This window comes from Trachurus trachurus (genome assembly GCF_905171665.1).
Source record: "Trachurus trachurus genome assembly, chromosome: 23".
Classification (NCBI taxonomy): domain Eukaryota; kingdom Metazoa; phylum Chordata; class Actinopteri; order Carangiformes; family Carangidae; genus Trachurus; species Trachurus trachurus.
Window position 1 is genome coordinate 2,208,911 of NC_139912.1, and position 26,343 is coordinate 2,235,253.

General features: G+C 40.8%; 1 protein-coding gene across 1 annotated transcript; it reads left to right on the top strand.

The window, feature by feature from the left end:
- The first annotated feature begins 508 nt into the window (after positions 1 to 508).
- LOC311006826 (CCR4-NOT transcription complex subunit 2-like) lies at positions 509 to 21,963 on the top strand. The gene is made up of 15 exons (XM_083999806.1): positions 509 to 521; positions 2,771 to 2,902; positions 5,341 to 5,413; positions 5,525 to 5,672; positions 7,363 to 7,596; positions 7,773 to 7,852; positions 14,119 to 14,244; positions 15,559 to 15,728; positions 17,037 to 17,157; positions 17,254 to 17,410; positions 18,713 to 18,774; positions 19,288 to 19,337; positions 19,464 to 19,564; positions 19,645 to 19,789; positions 21,043 to 21,963. The coding sequence occupies exons 2-15, from the start codon at positions 2,783 to 2,785 to the stop codon at positions 21,127 to 21,129; spliced, it is 1,674 nt and encodes a 557-aa protein (XP_083855932.1). The 5' UTR covers positions 509 to 521; positions 2,771 to 2,782; the 3' UTR covers positions 21,130 to 21,963.
- Positions 21,964 to 26,343: the final 4,380 nt, after the last annotated feature.

Here is a 26,343-nt window from a genome sequence, read left to right on the forward strand (position 1 = left end):
GAGAGCGTAAGAGAAGAGAAGAGAAGAGAAGAGAAGAGAAGAGAAGAGAAGAGAAGAGAAGAGAAGGAAAGGAAAGGAAAGGAAGAGGAGAGGAGAAGAAAAGAAAAGAAAGGTAAGGAGGAGAGGAGAGGAGAGGAGAAGAGAGGAGGGGAGATTAGAGGACAGAAGAGAAGAGGAGAGGAAAGGAAAGAAGATAAGAGGGGGCAGGAGGAGAAGAGAAGAAAAGAAAGGTAAGGAGAAGAGAAGAGAAGAGAAGAGAGGAAAGGGAGAGGAGAGGAAAGAAGATAAGAGGGGAGGGGAGGAGAAGAGAAGAAAGGTAAGGAGGAAGAGAAGAGAAGAGAAGAAAGGAAAGGAAAGGAAAGGAAAGGAAAGGAAAGGAAAGGAGGAGAGGAGAGGAGAGGAGAGGAGAGTGGAGTGATGCGGGCTCAGAGGTCAGAGGTGAAAGGTTTCCCAGCATCCTCGCTGATTGGCGAAGAGATGTCGGCCATCTTGGATTGTAGCGGGGAAAACAGATTGATGCGGTGAGCTCCTTCTTGTTTCTTCCTTTAATTTATTATTTTACGAGCCTTTAACCAACTCAAAAAGTTGTTGTTTGGAGTAACAACAGGTCGTGCCGGGTGCGGGAGTCGTCGGGCTGTGGACGGAAGTCTGAGATAGAAACTGGGACTTTAAACGCGGCGGAGCAGCTTCGCTTCTTTTTGTTGTTGTTTCTGGGAGCTGAACGGACGGCAGCGCAGCAGGCCCAAACTAAACCGGGACAAAAACACACCTGTCCCCGCGGTGTGCCGCCTGCTCGGTGGCCTGTCCACATAACCGCATATAAACTCCTCTTCTCCTCCTCTCCAGATGTGTTTAAAACAGCTTAAACTGGCCCGTTGGAGCCACTTTTAGCCGATTAGCTCGCTCAGCGTTGAAGCGTTAGCTCCCAATGCTAACATCTTCATAGATTTCAATGGAACCTGCTAGTAGCTTACGTGCGCTTGTTAGTTAGCCGTAGCTGTAGCTCCTTAGCATGCTAAACCGCTAACAAACAAGCAAAGTGAGGCTTTTGTTAATATTCCGATTATATATATTATATATTTGTTCGGGATTTATTAAAGAAAAGAAAGATAAGCAGGATTCGTCGGTTTATTTGTGCTGCAAAAGTAAATAAAGGTGTTAGCTTTAATCGGAGCTTTCGTTAGCACGCGACGCTAACATTAGCATTAGCACCTTTTTTTGCGACACTGCTGCAGCTTTTAGCGGAGAAAGATGGAGATTTGAAACGGGACATTGACGCTTCAGCTCGTGTTTGCAGCCCACAGCGGGAGATACAAGCAGATTATAAAACAATACAAGTGTTTTAAAGAATGTTAGCTGTGTTAGCTCCTCCTGTTAGCCGCCGTTTGTTTCCTGTGTTGAGTGTTTTCAGTGTTAACCTACTTTAGTAGTAAACAAAACTAATCCCGAGAGGAGGAGGTCACCGTCTGTAAACTAACACACCGACAACACCTCATGTTGTTCAGCATCCACAGGTGAACACAGGCTGGTTACATGATGTGGGTCAGATATTACATGATGGGATGTGTCTGCAGGAGGAGACTGTAGTTTAGTATTGGAGTTGAACCTGTTTTGCTTTTGGACACTAGAAGAACATCCCTACATATACATATACATCTATACAGGATGTGCACTATAAACTAACTTTATATCTAAATGTGCAAAACAGTTGCAGTAAATTTACCGGCATATATTTATATGGATTATACAATAACCTGCATTTTTATTATGACTATATTTATATGCTCAGGGTTCCCACACGTTCTGGAAAACCTGCAAAATGGTTGACCAATTTTCCAGTTGTCGAAAATGAGAGGAAAAAAGTCAAATATCCTGAAAACATAATATTTATCAAATTATAATGTGACGTTTTCAGATCCCACCAAGGATTTCTTTTCCAAAGAAAACTAGAGACTTTGAGTGTTTCCAGTGTTGGACCGCGAGCATGAGGGTTTTCTCTCCTGCAATGTGGTTTAAAAACAAAAACACCATGTTTTTGCGTCTTTCTATTATAAATTTGTCCCAATTTCTATGCATGTAAGAGATTATTTCATAGATAAGTTAAAGAGCCACAGACTGCACATCTTTAAATCAGACTTCTGGGTGTGAAAGGAGAATAAACAGAGAGACAATCGTGTCTGAAATAAGTTACAACTGTCGAAAAGAAAAGTGAAAGAGAGAGAAAATGTCCTGGAAAATGATTTCAAGAAGAGAGTGGGAATCGTGATGCTGTTGTCTGCTCTAATTGAGCTTCTCTTTTTTATTTTTTAATTGCTTACCTTTTTAACTTGGAGACGCACGCACAATAATCAATCTATCTACTATGGATGGGAACCTATAACAAGTATTTCTCAGTATTATCTGGACTTCATTAGATATTTTAAATAATCTTCACTTGTTTAATAGAGACAAACAGCAGCTTCTGGAAACATTTTAATTTTGTTAAATCTGTTTGTGCAAAAAAAAATTGACATCTTGGATGCAGCAGCTGTTTGTTTTAATGACGATCACACACTTCAACTCAACATGAAACTAGACTGAAAACAGTGACTCAGTTAATTTATTCACTCTGTTTCCGGGTTTGCAAAACTAGTTTGTGTTTTAAGAGTCGGAGCCAGAATCAGAGATGCAGAGTTGTTGCTTAGTGTCTCAGCCTGGTGTGTGTTTCATTTACATATCTGGAGATGTGTGATTACCTGTGTGTGTGACCGTTTCCTCTCCGATCCCTCAGGTGACACGCGGTATGTTTGGTGCTAACCGGAAGAAGTTTATGGAGGGGGGGGTGGAGAGTGACTACGCGGACGACTCCAGCCTCTACTACAGCCAACAGTCTATGTTCCCCCCTCACCGCCCCGACAAAGATGTAAGAGCTTCACTTCACTCACGTGACGCCCAGTCTGCAGACACACACACACAAAACTACACGGAGCGACATCATCACATAGAAAGTTAGCAAAAAAGTCCAGGTGCTTCATTCATCGACCGTGTGTAGAGAGAGTTTTAAATTCTGTCGTAATGAAACGTAGGATATGTGCAAGTACCGTACTTCCCAGACTATAGAGCACCTGAGTATGAGCCGTGCCAGCTAAATTTTAAAAGAAAATGCATATTTAGGCTGCACTTGAATGTAAGATGCAGGTTTTCATGTTGTAACATGAGATATTTACACAGAAAGACAGTAGGGACTGTGACAGTCCGCTCGCTTTTCCTCTGTTCTCGTTACGCTCTCGAAGCCGACGAAAAATCAATAAATGGAGCGACTGGATAACGTTACATAACATATACGATGTTACGCCGCGTGTGTTTGTCTTAACTGTCATAAAAGATGTAGAGCAGAGACGAGAGCTGGGACAGAAAAAAAAAAGTAGCAGCTTATAGTCCGAAAAGTACGGTACAAAAATATCTGTATTTAACAAAACGTGCGGACGCCGGTCGTACACACATTACTAACTAATCACACCTGGTCTTAACCACATGCTCGTGCACGCTTAGGGTCGTTTGTAGGGATGCACGACAATTATCGATACGATATCAAGAAATTATGACGTCATTCCAATAAGTCTTAACGAATAGCCCCGATAAGATTTAATATATTTTTTGTCAGCACTGCGGTGTGGGTTGTTTTTTTTAATCAAGCGCTCTCACTCCTACAATGAGACCTGAACGCCCTGCAATTTATTTATATTTATATGTACATATTTTTTGTTTTGTGCCAAGAGTCAGTGAAACGAAATTTTGTTCTATGCACACTGTGTATTTGAATGACAATAAAGTACCTATTCAATTCAGTGAATGTTGTGTTCAAGTGGCGTCGGTATAATCGGAAAAAGAACTGTCTGACTGGAAAAAATCATCAAAATACTCCCTCAGCAGAAATCCCGATATTCATCACGTTACGTCGTTGGATATTTTTTGGGAGAAGGTCGAAGATGAAGATGGTTTGACATCAAACTCGCAGCCAAAAAACGTGTCACAGCGCACAAGCAGGAAATAACAGTAACTGGAGGACGAGTAACAACCCAACGTTCACCTCTAGTTGATGAATTCCAGACTTCCCATGAGAATGTTTTCACGCACTCGTTACGCACACATCTGAGCGTTCGTACGGTTGGTGAATGAGGAACCTGGAGCTTCTGTGTGAGAAAGTTCAGTCGGAGATTTAGTGAGGGTTTTTTTTTTTTAAACGCTGCAGCTCGTTCTGTCGTCCTGTATCTGGACAGGTGTCCGGTGTGAGTCTGTGTCTCTGAGCTCAGCAGGAAAACGCTTCCAGCCAGGTGTTGTGTTTTACATCGGTGCTGATCACAGACAATAAAAACTGTTCACTGCAGAGTCATTTGACCCAGGTGTGACCTCAGGCTGCTGACAACACACTGATGTCAGCTCCATGTGTCCCTTAGCTCCAGCTCCAGAGTCCTAGTGCTGGTTAAGGGATAGTTCACCCAAAATTCAAATTGCACTACCTCATGTGGACTAAGGGCTGGGAGAAGTTTCAGAGTCCTCCGTGGCTTCTCTGAGTTACAGCGGGACTTTTCTTCGTCCAAAAAGACACACCAAAAAACATCCAAATACCTCCATAGTGCTCGTCTGTAATGTCCCTCTTGTATTGAAGCCCTGACATGAGAAATTGTTCTGAAAAAATAAATAAGTCTATATTTTAAGTCCAAATCTCGCGCGATTTGCGGAGCCGTGAACTGGGTGTCAATGCAAATCGCGCGAGATTTGGACGGACCAGGAAGAGCAGTGCTGGGAGCTTCTGCTACAAACAAGCTTAAAATATAGACTTATTTAATTTATTTCGGAACAATTTCTCATGTTGGGGCTTCAATCCAAGACGGACATTACAGACGAGCAGCATGGAGGTATTTGGATGTTTTTTGGTGTGTCTTTTTGGACGAAGAAAAAAGCCACGGAGGACTCTGAAACTTCTCCCAGCCCTTAGTCCACATGAGGGGGAGTAGATAATAGGTGAAATTTGAATTTTGGGTGAACTATCCCTTTAAATGAATGACTAGTAACTAGTTCCAGGGAGAATGGAGCGTCTCTTGGCTGAAAACCAACCTTGTAAGATCAGAGCCTCCGACCCGTAATCTCTTGTTGATGACAGATAAGACTACACAGATATACATGGTAACATGGTAGATGATAAATAACCTTATCCACCGCTCCATGGATTGATTTCTCACCGGCTTCGTTGTTGGAAACAGACGATGCACATGGAGGAGAGGAGGGTTAGAGACACAGAGGAGGAGTCGCCGTCTGTGTGATGTTGGTTTCTAAACTGAGGATCTGTTTGTGTTTCAGATGCTGGTGTCTTCCTCTGCTTCCTCAACGGGTCAATTGTCACAGCTGGGAGCCAGTTTATATGGCCCACAGAGTAAGACACACACACACACACACACACACACACACACAGTCGTATATCAATAGTTGTTGTGATGTCAGTGATCAACGTGTGTCTTCTCTCTCTCTCTCTGTCCGGCTGCAGGTGCTCTGGGGTTTCCTATGCGCGGGATGAACAGCAGCGCGGCGCCTCAGTTAAGTCGAAGTGGACTCAACCAGACGGCCAGTCAGCTCTCCAGTCATGCCAGCACGCCCAACGCTGGGACAATGCACACACCTCCCTCGCCGAGCAGGTACGGTACACACACACACACACACACACACACAAAAAGTGAAACTAACACATTATATAGATCCATTACACACATAATGAAACATCTCATGTCTTTGTTTATTTAATTTATTTTAATTGTAATGATCACTGCTTCACATTTAATGAAGAACTAAATATTCAGTATCTCAAAATAAAAAAGATATCAAGAAATACAGTGTATATATACCAGTGTACATGTTTACATGACTCCTGATTGTAAAAATGAAACACACGGAAACGTAGCGGCGTCCAAAACCACCTTTTTCTTGTTTGTTTTGAAAGTTTCCACTTCATAAACACGGCATCGTTTCCAGAAATATCTGCGTCCACTGAAAATGACATTAAAGGAAAAGTTTGTGTTGAGGTTTTAGATAAAAAGATCAATCAACCTTTACATCTAAATCTGTTGATTTCTCTAAACTCAAACTTTTCCTTTAATTTATTCCGTTTAATTAAAGTGAAATCGACTAAAAACCAATTTACTTTTAGGCTTTAAGTTGATTCTTAACACACTCAGATGGAAACAGCAGCAGAGTTGTGTTGTGTTTTCTGGAGCAACACCTGCTCAGACCTTTAGCGTCCTCTTTCTGGTTCTGGTTCTGGGTCTGTTTCTCCGTCTGAACTTCATCTTCTGTTCACGGCCACAAAACCACAACCCGCCTCCTCCTGCTGCTGCTGCTTCTTTAACTTCACACACACAACGCCACTAAAGATGTTAGAAAACTTCAAACTGCACAGAACAAAGCAGCTGGAGTTGCTCTCAGTTGTTCACTGCACACAGATACCTTAAAAATGCACCGGGATTTATCACGGCTTCTAGTTGAAAACAGACTAAAATGAAGTCTTCTAACTTCTAACACAATATTTCTTAGATCAGATGGTTTTCACCAGAAATGTGAACAAATATGCAACTAGACGATCAAGATATGATAACTTACTGACACCTAAACCCAGAACAAACTTTTTAAAACATACTGTAATGAACCGAGCCGTTACAGGATGGAACACATTACTAAATAACATCACAAATATCAACTCAAAACACATTTTTAAAAGGGTAGTAATAGACCATTTAACTAAATTGTAAATTCAATGAATAAGAAACATACGGTGGAATAATATATTGTAGTAAAAGCTTGTGAGTTGAACTGTTCTGATAATGAAATGTCATGTCTGGTGTATTCTTTAAACCTAATCATGTAGTTTATGACCAGACCATTTGCTGTTTGTGTGTATGTATGTGTATGCAGCTACTGAATGAATGAATATGAGATTACAAGACACATTTAATAACAAATACAAGAAAAAAAGACTAGACAGTCCTTCCTGTTGGTGTAATAATTTAAAATTACTTTCAGTACTCAACTATATATCGCTCTTCGTCTCATTGCCCATGAGCCTTTTCAAGAAATAAAGAAAATGCAAAAATATTCAACTGAAAAAGATGTTTTAGCTTCTCAGCATCGTCTAACCACACAAATTCGTTATTTGGATCTACTTTACTACACAATTTTCGTCTTATAGTCATAGAAAGGACAGTAGAACACAAAATGAATTTCATTCTCCACCTCTTGGATGTCACATGAATTACAAATTCTATTGTCATCTAATGTAGATCCTAGAAATAAACCACTAAACCCAACGTCTTCTCTCTCTCCCTCTCTCTTTAGGGGTATTCTGCCCATGAGCAGCCGGAGCGTGATGAACCACAGCCAGCAGGTGGGGGGGCCGACGGGTCAGGGCGGGGGGATGGGGGGAGTGGGAGTAGAACGAGGAGGAGGCGGAGGAGGAGGAGGAGGAGGAGGAGGAAGGAGCGGCAGCATGGGGAGTCCAAGCCGCTCGTCACCCAGCATCATCGGGATGCCCAAACAGCAGCAGGCACGGCAGGCCTTCACCATCAACAGGTAACACACACACACACACACACACACACACACACACACACACACACACACACACACACACACACACACACACACACACACACACCTGTCTGCATCACCTTCACATCTCTGTTAACACACACTTCACCAGCTCTGATAATAACAACTGTGTGTGTGTGTGTGTGTGTGTGTGTCAGTATGTCAGGGTTTGGTGTGAACAGGAATCCCGGCTTCAGTTTGAACAACTCGTTATCCAACAACATCTTCAACGGCACAGGTACAAACACAAACTCTCACAGTTTTTTTTATTCTAATGTCACCGTTACTTTTTACATTACAATTAAACGTGGTATTAAACGCCACAATTGATTAAATAAAATGTAAAGATTCCTAAATATGGTCACTTTCCAAAAAAAAGGGTATGTCTGAACCACATCGGCAGATCAGCGTGACTCCCACGGAACAAAAACAGAGTTGTAAAAGAAAGAAAAAGCCTGAAAAAAAGTGTTCAAGAGTTCAACTGTTTAACAATTTAACAGGGTTAAATTAAACGTAACCCTGAACTGGTAGGAATTTAAATGTTAGAGTAGGGTGACCTTATTTTGACTTCCGAAGAAGAGGACACTCGGCTCTACCTTGAGAAACTTAAATGATACTTGAAGTTTACACAAAGATGCCTCATATATAAAGTACATATATGTTAAGTCTACGCTTCGTCTGCATGGATGGAAAATTCAGCTGTACAACAAAATATCTCCATATAACCATAAACACAAATTCAGATAGGCTTCCAACGGTAGAAAAGTACGATAAAATAAAATAAAATACAATAAAACCAGCCCTCTGGAACGAAATAATGATAAAAACATTATTGTGTTGGAAAATCACACTATAAGACGTTTGCTCACACAACAACACAACAAAGTATCGTAGTATATAAACTGTACAAAGCTCCATCGATTTAAGTTCAGGCTTAATGGTCCCGTGAAAACAATGAAAACTGGACATGAAAAATTCATAAACCGTCCTGGACAGGATGTGAAAAAGTGGACATGTTGAGCAATGAGCTATTCAAACATCTTAAAAAATTGATTTTTTAACAAAAGTAAGACTGAAAGCCCCTGAAAATATCAAATGGTGTAACCACAAAAGAAAATGAACTTATAAATAATACATTTTTTTCTGAAAACATAAAAGTAAAACAGATCTTTTATCTGTGTTTCTATATTTAAATTTTAAAGCATTTTGACAAGGACATATCCTAAAACCACCGATTTCTTCTAAACATCACAAATAATGTTGTTACAAATTATGTAAAATTTGTTAAGAAACATACAGTAAGTGTTGCATCACAAAGGTGTGTTAAGTTACAATTGACTATGTCATGTTCTGTTGGGTACTCTTATTGTGAAAAGCCCTAAAGAGGATGTAAGGGGGGGACTAAGCGGATATATGTGAAGCTTTACGGAAGTTGTTGTTGTTGTGACTTTTTGGCGGCGGTGAAGTAAAGTGGTCGCTATCAAACAGAAGAAGTCGTTTCGTTCTTGTTTATCATGGTAGCAGAGGATGGTTAGCAACTACAGAGTCCCGCCGAGCTTCGACGAAGGGAAGTCGTTTGAAAGCTGGAAGAATGAAGTCGCCATTTGGACTAGAGTTACGGATCTGGAAAAGAGCAAGCAAGCGCTTGCTGTGGTTTTGGCGCTGTCGGGGAGAGCGCGAGAGACGGCGATGGAAATACCGGTAGATGACCTAGATAAAGACTCCGGTATGGAAACGCTACTTGCAAAGCTTGACAACTTGTTTCTTAAGGAAGAAAAAGACCTAATCTACGAAGCGTATTCAAACTTTGACAAGGTTACGAGAGACAGTAGTGTGTCAATGTCGGACTATATAATTGATTTTGAGCAACGGTACTCCAGGATGCGCAAATACAAGATGGAGCTTCCCGACGCAGTGCTAGCTTTCAAACTGCTGGATACTGCATGTCTAGAAATGAAAGATCGACAGCTAGCTCTGACAGCATGCACAGATCTGACATTTGCATCAATGAAGTCAGCATTAAAGAGGATATTTGGAGGAAAAGTCTCTACATCCTGCATGGGAATAAACCAAGAAACTGCATATATTACTGAACAGAGACGACAAAGGGGCAAGTCAGGCCCACAAAAGGATCACAGCAAAACACCATTGCCTGGCACAAATCCACTGGACAGGTATGGTCGCAGATCAAAATGTGCTGTCTGTCAATCCACATTTCACTGGGCCAAGGACTGTCCACACCGAGGTGAGCAGGTCAAACTCACAGAAGAGAGTAGCACAAATGAAGTTGAGGAATGTAACATTACTCTATACACAGAAGAGTCACCCACTGAAGCAGAAATCTTTATGACAGAGTGTTTTGGTTCAGCAATTATTGACACAGCATGCACTCGAACTGTATGTGGACAGGAGTGGCTGGATAACTATGCCACTGGGTTAAGCAAGAATAAACTAGATGACTTGACAAAAACAGAAGAACCAAGTTGTAGGCCATTCAGATTTGGTGATGGAAAAGTAGTGTATTCCACTAAAAAGTTAAAAATTCCTGCAAAAATTGGACAGACCAATTGCCACATTGAAACAGATGTAGTCCCAGCCAACATACCACTGCTTCTGAGCAAAGCTTCCATGAAAAGAGCAGGGACAGTTCTGGACATGGAAAACGACAAAGCAGTGATGTTCAACAAACCTGTAAAACTGGACTTTACAAGCTCTGGTCATTACTGCGTGAACATAATGGACAACAAAACCAAGGGACATGAAGAAAATCAGTGTGAGAATGAAATACTGATCATCTCGGAGGAAATGAACACATCTGAAAAAAAGAAGATTTTGCTGAAGCTTCACAAGCAATTTGGTCATGCTTCTGCAGAGAGACTTCAGAGACTCCTAAAAAGCTCAGGTAACAAAGATACAGAATGCAACAATCTTCTGGAAAAAATTGTGAGTGAATGTGAACTGTGTCAAAGGTACAGTAAAACTACACCAAGGCCTGCTGTTGGTCTACCACTCGCATCTCAGTACAATGAGACTGTAGCAGTAGATCTCCACGAACTTGAACCAGGTGTGTGGTATTTACACATTATTGACCAGTTTACACGGTTCAGTGCGGGCAGCGTTCTGACTACAAAGAAATCCTCTGAGATAGTGAAACATTTTGTCCATGATTGGATAAGTGTGCATGGTCCACCTCAGAAATTATTCAGTGATAATGGAGGGGAGTTTAATAATGAGGAAGTGAGAGACATGGCGGAAAATTTTAACATAGAAATAAAGACAACAGCTGCTTACAGTCCATGGAGTAATGGACTTTTGGAGCGACATAACCAAACACTCTCAGAGATCATAATGAAGGTGAAGTCGAGCAATAGCTGTGACTGGAGCACAGCTATGGACTGGGCTCTAATGGCTAAAAACACCATGCAAAGTGTCCATGGCTACAGTCCTCATCAGTTAGTCTTTGGACAAAATCCCAACCTGCCGTCTATACTAACTGATAAACCCCCAGCTCTAGAGGGCACAACTAAAAGTGAGTGGGTGGCAAAACACATCTCTGCCTTACATGCATCGAGAAAGGCATTTACAGAAGCAGAATGTTCGGAGAGAATACGGAGAGCACTGCGAAAACAAATCCGGCATACAGATGAAAAATATGAAACCGGAGACAAAGTTTATTACAAGCGAGTGGACTGTCAAGAATGGAAAGGACCAGGAGTTGTAATTGGTCAGGATGGTGCAGTGGTCTTTGTCAGACATGGTGGAACCTGCGTTAGGGTACATCGTCTCAGACTAAAAAAAGAGAACACAGAAAATGTGGATCAACATGTCACAAGAGTTGATTATGAAGATGATACAAACTTTGAGCGAGTACAGAACACTGTTGACAATAACACAACAGACACTGATGACACTGTACCTGAAATGCAACAAAGTACGAGTCAAATGGAGCCTACAGCAATGTCCACTAGGGTGCAGGAAGAACCAGAACACCACACGCGTAACACTACAGCGGCACAGACTGCTGTAGAGAAGGAAAAAGATACTAACCTGAAAATGGGACAAATTGTGACATACAGGGACAAAGATGGAGGGACTTTACACACAGCTAAGGTCTTAGGCCGAGCAGGAAAAGCTAAAGGTAAATACAGAAACTGGTTTAATTTACAATTTATTGAACCAACTGTTGATGCAGGCACCACAGGAGCGGTTGATATGTCAGATGTGGAGGATCTTCAGGTGGAAATGAACATTACTGACGCAAACGCTACAGACGACCATGATGATGTTTTTGTAACAAAAGATGTATCATTTAACTTGGCAAAACATGAAGAGATAAAGAACTGGACTAACAACAATGTGTTTGAGGAAGTCAAAGATGAGGGACAAAAGTGTATTTCCACCAGATGGGTGTGCACTCTCAAAGACACAAGCAAAGGACAAATACCCAAAGCACGACTTGTTGCTCGAGGCTTTGAGGAGTTAGAAGTATCAGAGCTGCAAAAGGACTCACCCACATGTGCTTCTGAGTCTCTTCGGCTCCTTCTCGCAGTTATTTGTCAAAGACAGTGGACACTTCATTCTATGGACATAAAGTCTGCTTTCCTACAAGGTATGGCACTATCACGAGACATTTACATTAAACCACCTCCTGAGGCTAAGAGTGAAGGAACATTGTGGAAGCTAAAGAAATGTGTGTATGGTCTTGCAGATGCTTCCTTATACTGGTACAACAGAGTTAAAGAAATAGTGCTAACAGCAGGAGGTAAAATGTCAAAAGTTGATCCAGCTGTTTTCTACTGGCTGGATCAGGACTGTGCTGTAACTGGTGTTCTTGCCTGTCACGTTGATGACTTCATATGGGGGGGCACACAAAGTTTTTCCACAACTGTGATACCTCAGCTCAGATCTGCATTCTTGGTTGGTCGAGAGGAACATGAAAAATTCTGCTATGTGGGAATAGACTTTGTAACAGTCGGCAGAAAAGTGCAGATACACCAAGAGAACTATATCAAGCATATGCAGCCTATACACATGGATCCCTCAAGAGCTGTAGAACAAGATTCATCTCTCAGTGAACAAGAAAAAGCCCAACTCAGGTCCAAAATAGGCCAAATTCTATGGGTAGCAAGACAGAGCAGACCAGATGTGATGTTTGATGCCAGCAACCTTGCATCAGGCCTAAAAGGTGCAACTGTTCAGACTATTCATGAAGCAAACAGAATAATATGCAAGCTTAAGTCGAAGAAGGTGGTTCTGAACTTTCAACACCTAGGAAGTGACAACGGCTTGAAGATGATTGTGTACAGTGATGCTTCATTCGGAAATCTCTCTGATGGAGGCACACAAGGAGGACACCTTATTCTCCTGATGGGGAAGCATGGGGACTTCTCACCTCTCTCTTGGCAGTCGAGGAGAGTCAAGAGGATTGTGCGTAGTACACTTGCGGGTGAAACATTGGCAATGTCAGATGGGATTGATAATGCCATCTTTCTGTCGACACTCTTCTCAGAACTTACTACTGGAGATGCTAAAAACACTGTACCAGTAATCTGCATCACAGACAATCACTCACTGGCTGATGCACTGAAGTCAACAAAGTCAGTCACCGAGAAAAGACTTCGACTAGAAATGAGCAGCATCAAAGAACTCATACAAGCCCAAAAGGTTCAGCGGATCCTTTGGTGCAACACGGAAGAGCAGCTTGCAGACTGTCTCACAAAGAAGGGAGCTTCAGCTCTGAAGTTACTCAAAGTACTAAGTGATGGACAGTATAAATTGTGTTAAAGAACAAAACTTGTGAGTTGTTATTAGTTCACACATATGATATGTATATATACTGTATGTGTACATAAATATGTTAATGGTTGTTAATACTGCTATATTCATATACAGGTTTTGTGAAAAAAAAAAAAAAAAGAGAACAGTGAGTTTGTTAAGTTACAATTGACTATGTCATGTTCTGTTGGGTACTCTTATTGTGAAAAGCCCTAAAGAGGATGTAAGGGGGGGACTAAGCGGATATATGTGAAGCTTTACGGAAGTTGTTGTTGTTGTGACTTTTTGGCGGCGGTGAAGTAAAGTGGTCGCTATCAAACAGAAGAAGTCGTTTCGTTCTTGTTTATCAAGGTGAATATCATTTATTCCACATTTGAATCTGAATGTATTTTTCTGTATAAAGACAGATTTTTATGAAAAAATACCAGTTACACCACATTGACACTGGGTTGCATCACGTCACTGAATAAGTAATGTTATTAATAATTACATTACTTATTCAATGACGTTATGCAACCCAACCCAAACTCGGTAAAATCCAATATAGTGAAAATATAATTAAATTACATTTTCACTATATTGGATTTTACACATTCATAGTGTGGTGAGATTAATTAATGCATAATAATTGTGATAATGGTAACACTCACCAAGATAATCTATAATGGTGACCTCCCTTGTGTGTTTTTCTAATGTAATATTGTAACTGACCGTTGCTCTTCTGTTCAGACGGCAGTGAGAATGTGACGGGTCTGGACCTGTCAGATTTCCCAGCGTTAGCAGACAGGAGTCGGAGGGACGGAGGTTCGAATCCCACCCCGCTGCTCAACCCGCTGGCCGGTCGGGCTCCTTACGGTGAGACAGCGTTTCTATTAAAGAGATAAAAATCACATTATTATCATTTTATACACACGTACGGAAGCTTATTGCACTCACTTGGGAAAAAAAAGAAGAAAGTTCTGTTTTTCTGAGATTTTTTTTTTTCTGACCTAACGATATTTCAAAATCCTGCAAGAAACTCCCTCCTTTAAAGGGATATTTCGCCAAAAATTGATAATCCACCAATCATCTACTCCCCGTCATGCCAAGGAAGGGTTTGGAGAACTTTCAGAGTCATAGAGTTCACTTTTGTATGGTCCAAAACACACACTATGAAACATCCAGATACCTCCATACTGCTTGTCTGTACTGACCCAAGTGTCCTGAAGCCGCCACATGGAAAAGTTGTTCTGAAAAAGTTTGTTGGTCGTTGTAAACCATTGGATGTTTGATGTAAACACGGAAGAACATCTGGTGCAGCCACTGGGAGCTGCTGCTACAACAAGGATAAAAACAGAGATCACATTAATTGTTTCCCAACAACTTTTCCATGTGGCGGCTTCAGGACACTTGGGTCAGTAGAGACGAGCAGTATGGAGGTATCTGGATGTTTCATAGTGTGTGTTTTGGACCATTCAAAAGTGAACTCTATTATATGAAAACCCGTCACCAGCCGGAACTCTTAAAGAGTTTTGATGACTCTAAAAGTTCTCCAAACCCTTCCTTGGCATGACAGAGAGGAGATGATTGGTGGATTATCGATTTTGGGTGAAGTATCCCTTTAAGTAAAGTTTAACCGCTGCAGTCAAACCTCCACTTATACAGTATGTAAATGCTCCACTTCAAAAAAATACAGTCCAGTTCTCCCCGGCCTTGTTTTGTGCTACATGTTCATATAATACAACAATAAGAGCGTGTAAGGACTGATTTCAAAATAAAAGTGACTTTCCAAAACAGATTCAACTGCATAGTTTGCAAGGTGATGTAGATTTTCAAAGGAAAAGCAACACTAATGTTTCTTATTTTCACTGTTTTCTACCTCAGAGTCACTCAGAAAATATCAGAGCAGTCTGACGTAGCACCTTTATTTTGAAATCAGTCCTCACGTTACCTGCAGGTCGGAGTTTCTCATTTTTGGATTTTGAAATATCGTTAAGTCAGAAAAAAAAATTAAGTGAGTGAATGTAATCCGCTTCCGTACTCGTGTTTTTCTGAAGCATTTTAATAACGTATTTATTTTTGATCTCACCTGTTGTCATGGTGATGATGATGCTGATGATGATGATGATGATGGTTTTCTGTGTTTCACCAACCTGACTGTGGTTTTGTGCTCTCATCATTCTCCTGTAGTGAGCCGGTTATTAACTGCTCTGTCCTCCATGTCTCCAGTTGGCATGGTAACCAAGCCGTCCAGTGAGCAGTCGCAAGACTTCTCCATCCACAACGAGGATTTCCCAGCTCTCCCTGGGCCAAACTACCAAACAAAAGACCCCACCAGCACCAACGAGGACAGCAAAACGGTTCGACCGCTCGCTTTGCTCCGTTTGGTTTCGTTTTTTTGGCTTTTTTCGTGGTTTTGGCTTTTATCAATTTGCACATTAACCTCGTCTACTTAAACTTTATTCGTTTTATATAAATCCTAAATTGTATATAGTAGGGAACTAGAATATTTTAATTTATTCTATTTTATTTAATCTTATTTTATTTAAATTTTTATTTTATCGCTACCTTTAAAGCAGAAGTAAGCGATCCGGTCGTTTTGGCTAATGCTGCATTTCAGGCAGGCTTTTGAAACCGTAAATTACAGCTTCAAGTCACAACTTACGACTTTGTAGCGTTCCAGGCAACCCACTCGTGTTTTTCCGACCTGTTTTACCTGTGAAAGTCACTATAACGGCCACTCGTAACTTCTGACCCGTGAACTCGTACCAGATCGAACTGGTACGACTTCACAGGTCGGAAAAACACGAGTTACGAGTTGCCTTGAACGCACCATAACGTCTTGTCAGCCGATGGAGTTAGCAGCCCCCGCCCTCGTCATGGATCTATTGGTCCTCGTCCCTACGTCACCACATTCAGGCGTATCCCTTGGCTGCACACACAGAGAGGACTGCCCCTTTATGCCGTTCTCTCTCCTCATTGGATAAAAACTGTAGGATACGAGAAAAGTTTTCTCCTGGGCTCAGAGCAGAGCAGAGTGACTGACAGACCCGTGTTTCAGACCAAACACTCTATAGAAGTGATTGCTGTCGGAAGATATAACTATTTAAGACTTATATTAACACAAAAATATCACTTACTTCTGCTTTAACTATTTTTGGTTCCTTTATGTTTGCACCCGACACCACGACGCGTTCCTTGTTCTGTAAAGTAAAGTGACCGTTACTACTCTCGGCCAGAGCTGCGACAATTAATCGATTAATCGAACAATAATCGATTATTAAATGAATCGTCAACTATTCTGATAATCTAATAATCAGTTTGAGTCGTTTTTTTTAAAGAAAAAAAGTCCAGATTCTCTGATTTCAGCTTCTCCAATGTGAATATTTCTGGTTTCTTTGTTCCGTTACGACAATAAACTGAGTCTGTCTTTGGTTTGTGGACAAAACAAGACATTTGAGGACGTCGTCTGGTGGTTTGAGAAACACTAATTGATGTTTTTAACACTTTTTAAAACATTTTATTGACCAAACAACTAATCGATTAATCGTTTAAATAATCAATAATGGAAATAATCGTTTGTTGCAGCTTTGGTCTTCGCAATAAAAACCATTTCTGATCGCGTCCTGACTCTTTCCCTCTTTCCGTTGTTTTTCTCGTCCAATCAGAATCTGAACTCATCAGGAAAGCCCACCTCTAACTCAGACGGTCCAAAGTTCCCCGGCGACAAGAGCTCTGCGCCTAGCAACAACAACCAGCAGAAGAAAGGGATTCAGGTGCTTCCCGACGGTAAGAGAGACACACACACACATAAACACACACACACAGGGAATTAAACAAAACAACAACAGTGTGTGAGTGTGACCCGTCGTCTCTGTGTCTCAGGCCGTGTGACCAACATCCCGGTTGGCATGGTAACGGACCAGTTCGGGATGATCGGCCTGTTAACGTTCATCAGGGCGGCGGAGACGGACCCGGGCATGGTCCACCTGGCGCTGGGCTCCGACCTCACCACGCTCGGCCTCAACCTCAACTCACCAGAGTACGACACACACACACACACACACACACACACACGCACGCACGCACACACACAGACACACACACACACACACTTTCTTTCATTCATTTTGATTTATACCATTCATGGTATAGACCGAATCTCCTTGTTGTTTACATTCTACTTCCGGGTAGAAAACCAGCACGTAATTTGAATGAGATCAATAGTAACGAACAAGAGTTTAGCTATATATCATATTTTCCACGCCCTATCACCGTTTAGACAAATCTGAAATGATTGAAGAAACATTACTATTTCTGTGTGTGTGTTTTGTGTTGCTATGTGTTGTATTTATTCAGTTTGGGGGAATCACAGTGTCTAGAAAGCATCAGTGGCTCAGCTGACAGGGACAGCTAACGGTAGCTAAGCTAACGGCGGTAGCTAAGCTAACGGTAGCTAAGCTAACAGCAGGACGTCAGCTGTTAAAACCCTCCCGTTGTGGGACACGACATGAAACTACTCCAGTTAGCTCAGTCATGTTGGAACTCAGATATCCGCTGGAGAAAATATTTTTTCATGGAGCGTTTATTGAGTCACTGAGTTATTAAAGTTAAACAGGTAGCTAACCGTTAGCCCGGCTAATCTATGATAACCATGACTAATTACAAAAATGTGCACACAGAAATAGTAATGTTTGTCCAATCATTGGTTTTATAAACTTTACAAACATCAGATTAGTCTAAACGGTGATATAGTGACATGAAAAAGTAGATTTACTGTATATAGTGAAACTCTCGTCTGTCACTATTGTTCTCATGCTGGTTTTCTACCAGGAAGTAGTTGTAAACAACAAGGAGATTCGTCTATATATCTTTTCTTTTTTTCCCTTCTTTTTCTCTTTCTCCTTCTTCTTTTTTGTAGATGCTTATCTTTTCTTTTTTAAACATTTTCTTAAACTGAGACACAGCCTACTTGTACAACTTTTCAATTCATTGCTTTGTGAATGCCATCGTTTTACACCTGCAACAGAAATACACATTTGTTTTAAGCTCAGCCTTGCAAATGTATGTTTAAAATCAAGCTTCAGTCTGTTGTCCTCTTAAAATGTTCTGGTAATGATCTGTTCTTTGCTTTAAACATTATTTTTAAGGTCTGAAGTTCTGTTATATCGGCCACTTTCAACAAACCTGCAGAAATAAAAAAATCTATTTGAGACTTCTCTGTTGCCTCCCTTGTGAATAACTCTTACTGCTCTTTTCTGTAGCAGAAACAGAGGAGCGATGTTACTCACACACTCACTCACTAATATGATCATATTATAATTAAATGTTTCTTCTCTCTCAGGAATCTCTATCCTAAGTTTGCGTCTCCGTGGGCGTCGGCCCCGTGTCGACCGCAGGATATAGGTGAGTGGACTCATGATGATGATGATGTGGGATCATTACATCACACTTATATTATTTATTACATCACCACAACACAAAAAAGCTTTGTTTTCTTTATTTAATAGGTGGTTAAACTGTAATGATGCAGCTATGATGCACTTAGTAGTTATTATTAACTATTGAAGATTTAAGATTTTATTCACTATTTGACACTCACATAATTATTACAGAAAGAAAACCACATCCTTATGTGCGCAAAAGAAGAAAAAGTAAATAGAACAGCATTAGAAAAATATAAACAAACACAATTTATTCACTTTCTTAATGCTGCACTGAATTATTTTATCAGTTTTGACTTTTTCTATCGCTGCACTGTTTCTTTTTAAATTGTTTTTGAGTTGCTGCACGGTATTTTGTTTTTATGTACGTACACAAAAATGACAATAAGGTCAAATCAAATATTGATGGCTCAGTGAGTTTTAAAACTAAAATTTCAGTGGTTTCATCTTTCTTTCTTTCTTTTTCTTCCTGCAGATTTTCACGTCCCCTCAGAGTATTTAACCAACATCCACATAAGGGACAAGGTACGTGAGCCATGTTATGTTATGAGTTTTTTAATCTTTTATTTTTTTATTCCCTTCACATGTTTAAAGTTGTAAAAGTGTGAGTTGGTCCTGACGTGTTGTTTCCTCTCCGTCGTGCGTCTGCAGCTAGCAGCCATCAAGTTGTCTCGATACGGTGAAGATCTGTTGTTTTATCTCTACTACATGAACGGAGGAGACCTACTACAACTCCTGGCTGCAGTAGAACTGTACGGACAACACACACACACACACACACACAGTTTAATATCACACACAACACATCATCTGACCGTGTGTGTGTGTGTAGCTTTAACAGGGACTGGCGGTACCATAAAGAGGAGCGGGTCTGGATCACGCGGGCCCCGGGGATGGAGCCCACACTGAAGACCAACGCCTACGAGAGAGGGACCTACTACTTCTTTGACTGCCTCAACTGGAGGAAAGTGGCCAAGGTGAAAACACACACACACACAAAAGACACAAAAAAGCTTTATTATTATCACACTGGTGAAACAATGTCCACCCATAGCAGCATATCTCAATAAATAAGAGTGATGGCTTGTTGCAAAGTGCATTAAAAATGACTTTATAATTGAAAAAGCTTCCAAATAACTTTAAAACAGTCAGAATAAATACTTAAATAAATAAATAAATATTTCACATTAAAAAAAAATAAATAAAAAGCATTGGTGCAAAGATAGGAATAAGAATAGAGTGAATATTGCCCTGCTTGTTTCATTCTCCATGAATCTGGGAGATAAAGCTGGAGGAGGTTTGTTACCAATAATTATTTCCACTTCACTTTTATTTAACTCACGACCACATATGGAGCAGAAACATTAAACAATATCAATAATCAGCTGTTTTCCAGCTCTGATAATCAGAAAAAACTAAAGGGATAGTTCAACATTTTGGCAAATTGGCCCATTGCCATAATCCCTATAGTCATAGCAGTAGGTTCGTTACCTTTAATTGTCGGTGCAAGCTATTTTTTAGAACGGCGGAGCAGAGCCGTGAGCTGCTCAGAGCTACGCTACGGAGGCTCATTGTGGGATTTCTTGGTTTCCCTCATCAAACTCATCAAATACACAATCCAACAACTCCACAACGCTCTGGTGGACAAGTTGTGACCTGCACATTCACCACGCTATGAGATAATAACACAACGTTACCAGACAGAGTTGTTTTAGAGGGAAATACAGAGACTGTTGATGAAAAACTGTCCCTGAAGGCAACGTGCATCAGCAGATTTGCATGAATTTCCCTCTAAAACAACTCTGTCTGGTAACGTTGTGTTATTATCTCATAGCGTGGTGAATGTGTAGGTCACAACTTGTCCACCAGAGCATTGTGGAGTTGTTGGATTGTGTATTTGATGAGTTTGATGAGGGAAACCAAGAAATCCCATAATGAGCCTCCGTAGCGTAGCTCTGAGCAGCTCACGGCTCTGCTCCGCCGTTCTAGAAACAGCTTGCACCAACAATTAAAGGTAAAACGAACCTACTGCTATGACTATAGGGATTATGGCAATGGGCCAATTTGCCAAAATGTTGAACTATCCCTTTAAACAAAGCTCAGATTGTGACTGTGAGTCTGAACTGAACCGAGTCTCTGTGTGTGTGTGTGTGTGTGTGTGTGTGTGTGTGTGTGTGTGTGTGTGTGTGTGTGTGTGTGTGTGTGTGTGTGTGTGTGTGTGTTTGTTCAGGAGTTTCATCTGGAGTACGACAAACTAGAAGAGCGGCCTCACGTTCCCTCCACGTTCAACTACAATCCTGCCCAGCAGGCCTTCTGATTGGCTCTCCCTCCTCCTGCCTGCCTGCCTGCCATTGGCCGCGCTCCTGGCTCCTCCTCCTCCTCCTCCTCCTCCTCCCTCGCTCTAGGTTTCTCCACCTCCTCCTCCTCCTCCACCTCTCACAGTGAATCTGGCCGTCGAGGACTCGGGGACAGCGGACGACGTCCTGCCTCCTCCTGCTCTCACTCACTTCTCTGAACAGACTTTATCATTTTAACTTTTCAGATTTTTCTTTGTTCTTTACCTCATTTCCTTTTTTTTTTTAATTTCCCACCCCTCCTTCCCTCCCTCTCTCCTCCCTCCTCCCTCCCTCCATGGGTTTGGTTCAGTTGGTCTGTCATGTGGAGCACAGACTAAATGTCAACAGACAGCACAGCACATCAAACACAGACACACGCACTGTAAATAACTGTCCATCTGATGGGAGTGATTCACGTTTCTATTCAGTCTTAAAGAAGAATCGACTATTTTTGTCTAGAGAAGCTTTTAAGAACCAGATTTTAACACAAGGATCCAAATCACCTCCGTCAGGATGGATAATTATTTCACACCGTGTCGCAGGAACTGAAGATAATTTATCTTTTATTTTTACCAGGTTTCTCCACCATCACTGATCAGAACACAAACACACACACAGACACACACATAAACACAAACACACACACATCAGCAGACAGACAGACAGTGGACAGTCAGGAGAGGAAATGCAATGTACATTGTAGCACTATTTCATAATAAAAGGAGAAAAAATATCTTTTTTTTGTTAAGTTTGTTTTGTGTTGGTTTGATTTTTTAAGGCTCAGCTCCGTCAGGTCCAGTTCAGTCAAACAAACACCAGCGTTTCAACACATTCACGGGTTTCGCTCGTTTTTTTTGGTCTTTTTTTAACGCATTTTCAGTTTTCTTCCTGTCAACAGCAGTGTCTCTCTAATCGTCCTCCTCTGTCTGTGGCTCAGCACTTTGGTTCCTACTTTAAAAACTTTAAAAACTCCTCTTGTTTTTACCTAAAACAGCTCAACGGCGTCGTTTTAAACCAAATAATATTGAAAATATTTGTCAGGGACTATTTTCAGTGGCGGATTAATCCACGTTCAACCTCTTTTTGGCCTCAAATGAAACAAAAGCTGCTCAAATCTTCATCTCATGAAGCCACTTCTTTCTAAAATCAGATGAAACTGATCATTATTGTTATTTTATCTGATTATGCTGCAGATTATTTTTCTCAATCAATCGAATTGTTTGATCTTAAAAACTGCCAGACAATAGTTTAAAATGCCCAAAGATATTCTTCATGTGTATTTTTAACTTTTTTTTTTATCAGAAGTCTTTTTCTATTGTTACGATAATATTTTATTGCTGATCAACAAATGGATTAATTCAGTATTTCTGCTTCATAAACAACATTTTCAAAAGGAAGTGAAAGCAAATCTGTGGTTAAAGTGAGAATCTCAATGTTTCTGGGGAAAAAAACAGTATTCTCAGTTCAATCACAGATTCTTTCTCCTGTTTTAGGAAAATTAAAATGTAAAGATTAAGATAATAAAACAAAACAGCCGCCACAGCTCAAAGGAGTGAGATTGTTGGTTTGGATCGGATGTTGACAAGAAGAAAAAAATATTACAGATTTTCATTAAATTCAGATTTTCATTAAACAACAGAAAGACAAAATGATAATCATGTTTTTGCCAAATCTCAGACTTTTTTTTATTATTTTTAATTCATCCTCAGCTCAGATTTTTTTCCCATTCTCTCCCCGTTCCTTCACTTCTAATATTTAATTCCTTTATTTATCTTCCATCATCTTCATCTTCTTCTCCTCCTCCATCACCTCCCTCGTTCATCAGTAACAGTCATGAACCAATCAGACTGAAGGAGCGACCTCTCCCAGGTTCATTAAAGGGAAAGTTTGTGCAGAGATTTTAGACGATCTTTTACTTTGAATCCGTTTATTTCTCTAAATTCAAACTTTTCCTTTAATCTTTTTTTTTTTTAGTTTTTTTCCGTTAAATTAAAGCGAAATCGACCAAAAACTCATTTATTTTTTTAGGCTTTAAGTTGATTTTTTTTTTTTAATTTACGTTTCATTGACATTAAATTCCCTCCAGGAGGCGCCAATGTGCAGTTTACGTGTTAAAGGTTTGTGTGTGTGTGTGTTATGTATATGAATATAAATATAAACACACACACACACAAATATGAGGCAGTATTTATAAGGGGAAAAAAAGGGGGCGGAGCTTCTCCTCCACTGGCCGCCACTACTTATTACCGATGCAATACTAGACTTCCCGTCACCACGGAAACCGTCATCACGGTGACGTTCTACAGGGGACCACGCCCACTCCGACGACGACGACTTTCGGCGGCGGTGACCGTGTCAGTTGCCGTGCCAACAACAGGAGCCAGCTTTGATCACACTGCAGCAGGAAAAGCCAAGGACACGCCCACAGACCCCATGTGACCCTGTTCGAGAAGATTTGATTGGATGGAGAATAGAATGAGGACTGAGGCACTTGGCCATTGGCTGTTTTATTAAATATGGCAGCTAGTGTTTTAATAGAAAAAAAGAATAAAATAAATATTCTGGTAATGAAATTGAAAAACGAGTCCGAGTTGTTTCTTTTGTTTTTGGTTCATGTTACTGTTTTTTTTCAGGTGAGAAGTTGCTGAAGATCCTGAAGTTTTTATCGTTTTCCTCCTCCAACTGTTCAACGAGACGCCTCCTGGTAAAGATAATGTTTAGTCTTAAAGGGATAGTTCACCCAAAATTCAAATTTCACTCATTATCTAGCTACTACTCCCCCTCATGTGGACTAAGGGCTGGGAGAAGTTTCAGAGTCCTCCGTGGCTTCTCTGAGTTACAGGGGGCAAATGGATACCAACTGTCTTCGTAACAAAATGACACACCAAAAAACATCCAAATACCTCCATGCTGCTCGTATGTAATGTCCCTCTTGTATTGAAGCCCCGAAATGCGAATAAGTCTATATTTTAAGCTTGTTTGTAGTGGAAGCTCCCAGCACTGCTCTTCCTGGTCTGTCCAAATCTCGCGTGATTTGCATCGACACCCAGTTCACGGCTTCGCAAAGCGTGAGATTCCGGCAGAGCAACACTGGGAGCTTCCACTACAAACAACCTTAAAATATAGACTTATTTAATGTTTTTCGGAACAATTTCTCATGTTGGGGCTTCAATACAAGAGGGACATTACAGACGAGCAGCATGGAGGTATTTGGATGTTTTTTGGTGTGTCTTTTTGGATGAAGAAAAGTGAGCTCTGTTCTCAACCGTCATATGGACATGCAGTGCTGCACGGAGCCCCGCTGTAACTCAGAGAAGGCACGGAGGAATTTGAATTTTGGTTGAACTATCCCTTTAATAATGAATGAAAATAGGAGGGAAAAGAAAAGTCCAAACAGACTGAGAGCCGCTTTTTTTAAAAAACTTTTCTCCTCAGTGTCATTTTCAGATGATCAGTAATCTATTGAATAATTTGTGGTGAACGTCATGAGGATCAATGAAAGGTTGGTACTGTATCTCTCGTCTCCGCCTGCAGACAATATTTGACACATGAAGTAAACACATTGGCCTTTGGTCACCCCTATATATTATGGTATTAAACTACATCTTTTTATTTAACTAGGCTAGTTAAACCACAGTAGCATATATACTGATGTGTTGAACTTACAGGCTTGTTACTAAGTATGTATTAATTATCATGATAAATAAAACACAACCTGTCACACAGCTCCATGTTGTCTCTGTGTGGTGTTCAGGGACAGTCAGGACAGTCTGAGGACAGAGTTTATATTAATGCACCGTGACACTGTGGCAGCTTCTGCTCACCTGACTCTGTGCAGCTTCTTCATTAAATCCAACCAGTCCGACACAGCGACGCACTGCTCCTCTTTGACTCTAAAGTCTCTGTAGCTCATCAGCCCGGAACTCGCAGAAGCGACGGCGGCGTGTGGCCTCAGTGTCTCGGACTTCCAGAGCAGCTACAGCAGCGTTGTGACCTCAACCATGGTTGGTGAGAGCAGAAATGCTGTTGTAGGCCTGTGCATATTCTCATTTGTCCAGGTCATAGTATTTCAAAGGAGGTTAAATCGAAAGCAACTGGACTTATACTGAGTCTCCACACCAGATAGTTGGTCCAGTCCCAGCCTGGTCAGATGCTACATGAACTGATGAAGCCTCTTGGATGAGAGGTGAAACGTCTTCCTAGACAAATAACTAAGTCCAGTTGAACCTCCTTTGAAAAAAAAAAAAAAAAAGTTGTTGGCGGGCTGGTGAATTTTTTTTTTTGACACGAGTCAAAAGGAGCGTCAAATCGCGTATCTCGCGTTAGGTCGCGCGTCAAAGCTCGAGCGAAAAAAAAGCGTTCCTCGTGTTTGGTGGGAAGCCCCTTGTGGGTCTTGTGCAGGTTGTGCTCTTTTTGTGATTTTCCCGGTTCACACATGTTTGTTTTTTTTAGGGGCAAATGCCAGTGAAATGCTCATCCATGGTGGGCATAAGAAAATGTAAGACCTGTCTAAAATTATTTAAGACTTGATCACAATAATTCAACAAATTTAAGACATTTTAAGACCTAAAATTTAGATTTTCACATTTTAGACTTTTTAAGACCCCGCGGATACCCTGTTATTTCATATAAAAGTTTAAGTGCATACATATTTTATGATGCTGTGTATTATATATTATATATTTAAGACCATCTTAGAATTTTCTAATACGTTTAATACTTTTTAAGGCCTTAATTTTAGATACATGAATTTAAGACTTTTTAAGGATCCGCGGATACCCTGAGAAGTTGTGCGCTCGCAGCAGGACAGATAATCAGATGGATAATCGGTAAAGTTAATAATTAAACGCAAATCTTGAATAGGTCTCCGCTGTTTTCACATTTAAAAAGGTCTTTATTGTCTTTGTACAGAGACAATATGAGATTTGCTTCGCAGCACTTAAAGCAGATATCAGCTTCACGGCCGTTTCGGCTAATGCTGCGTTCAAGGCAGGCTTTTGAAACCGTAAGTTACAGCTTCAAGTCACAACTACGACTTGGTAGCGTTCCAGGTAACCCGTAGCTCGTGTTTTTACCATCCTGTTGTCTGTGAAAGTTCCCTATAACGGCCACTCGTAACTTCCGACCCGTGAACTCGTACCAGATCGAACTGGTATGACTTCACAGGAAGGAAAAACACAAAGTACGAGTTTCTT

Excerpts from the sequence above, each read along its gene's own strand:
- LOC311006826 (XM_083999806.1), top strand. The coding sequence starts at position 2,783 with ATGTTTGGTGCTAACCGGAAGAAGTTTATGGAGGGGGGGGTGGAGAGT. Across the intron at positions 7,853-14,118 it reads CAACATCTTCAACGGCACAG|ACGGCAGTGAGAATGTGACG; the intron begins GTACAAACACAA and ends TCTTCTGTTCAG. Across the intron at positions 17,158-17,253 it reads GATTCAGGTGCTTCCCGACG|GCCGTGTGACCAACATCCCG; the intron begins GTAAGAGAGACA and ends TCTGTGTCTCAG.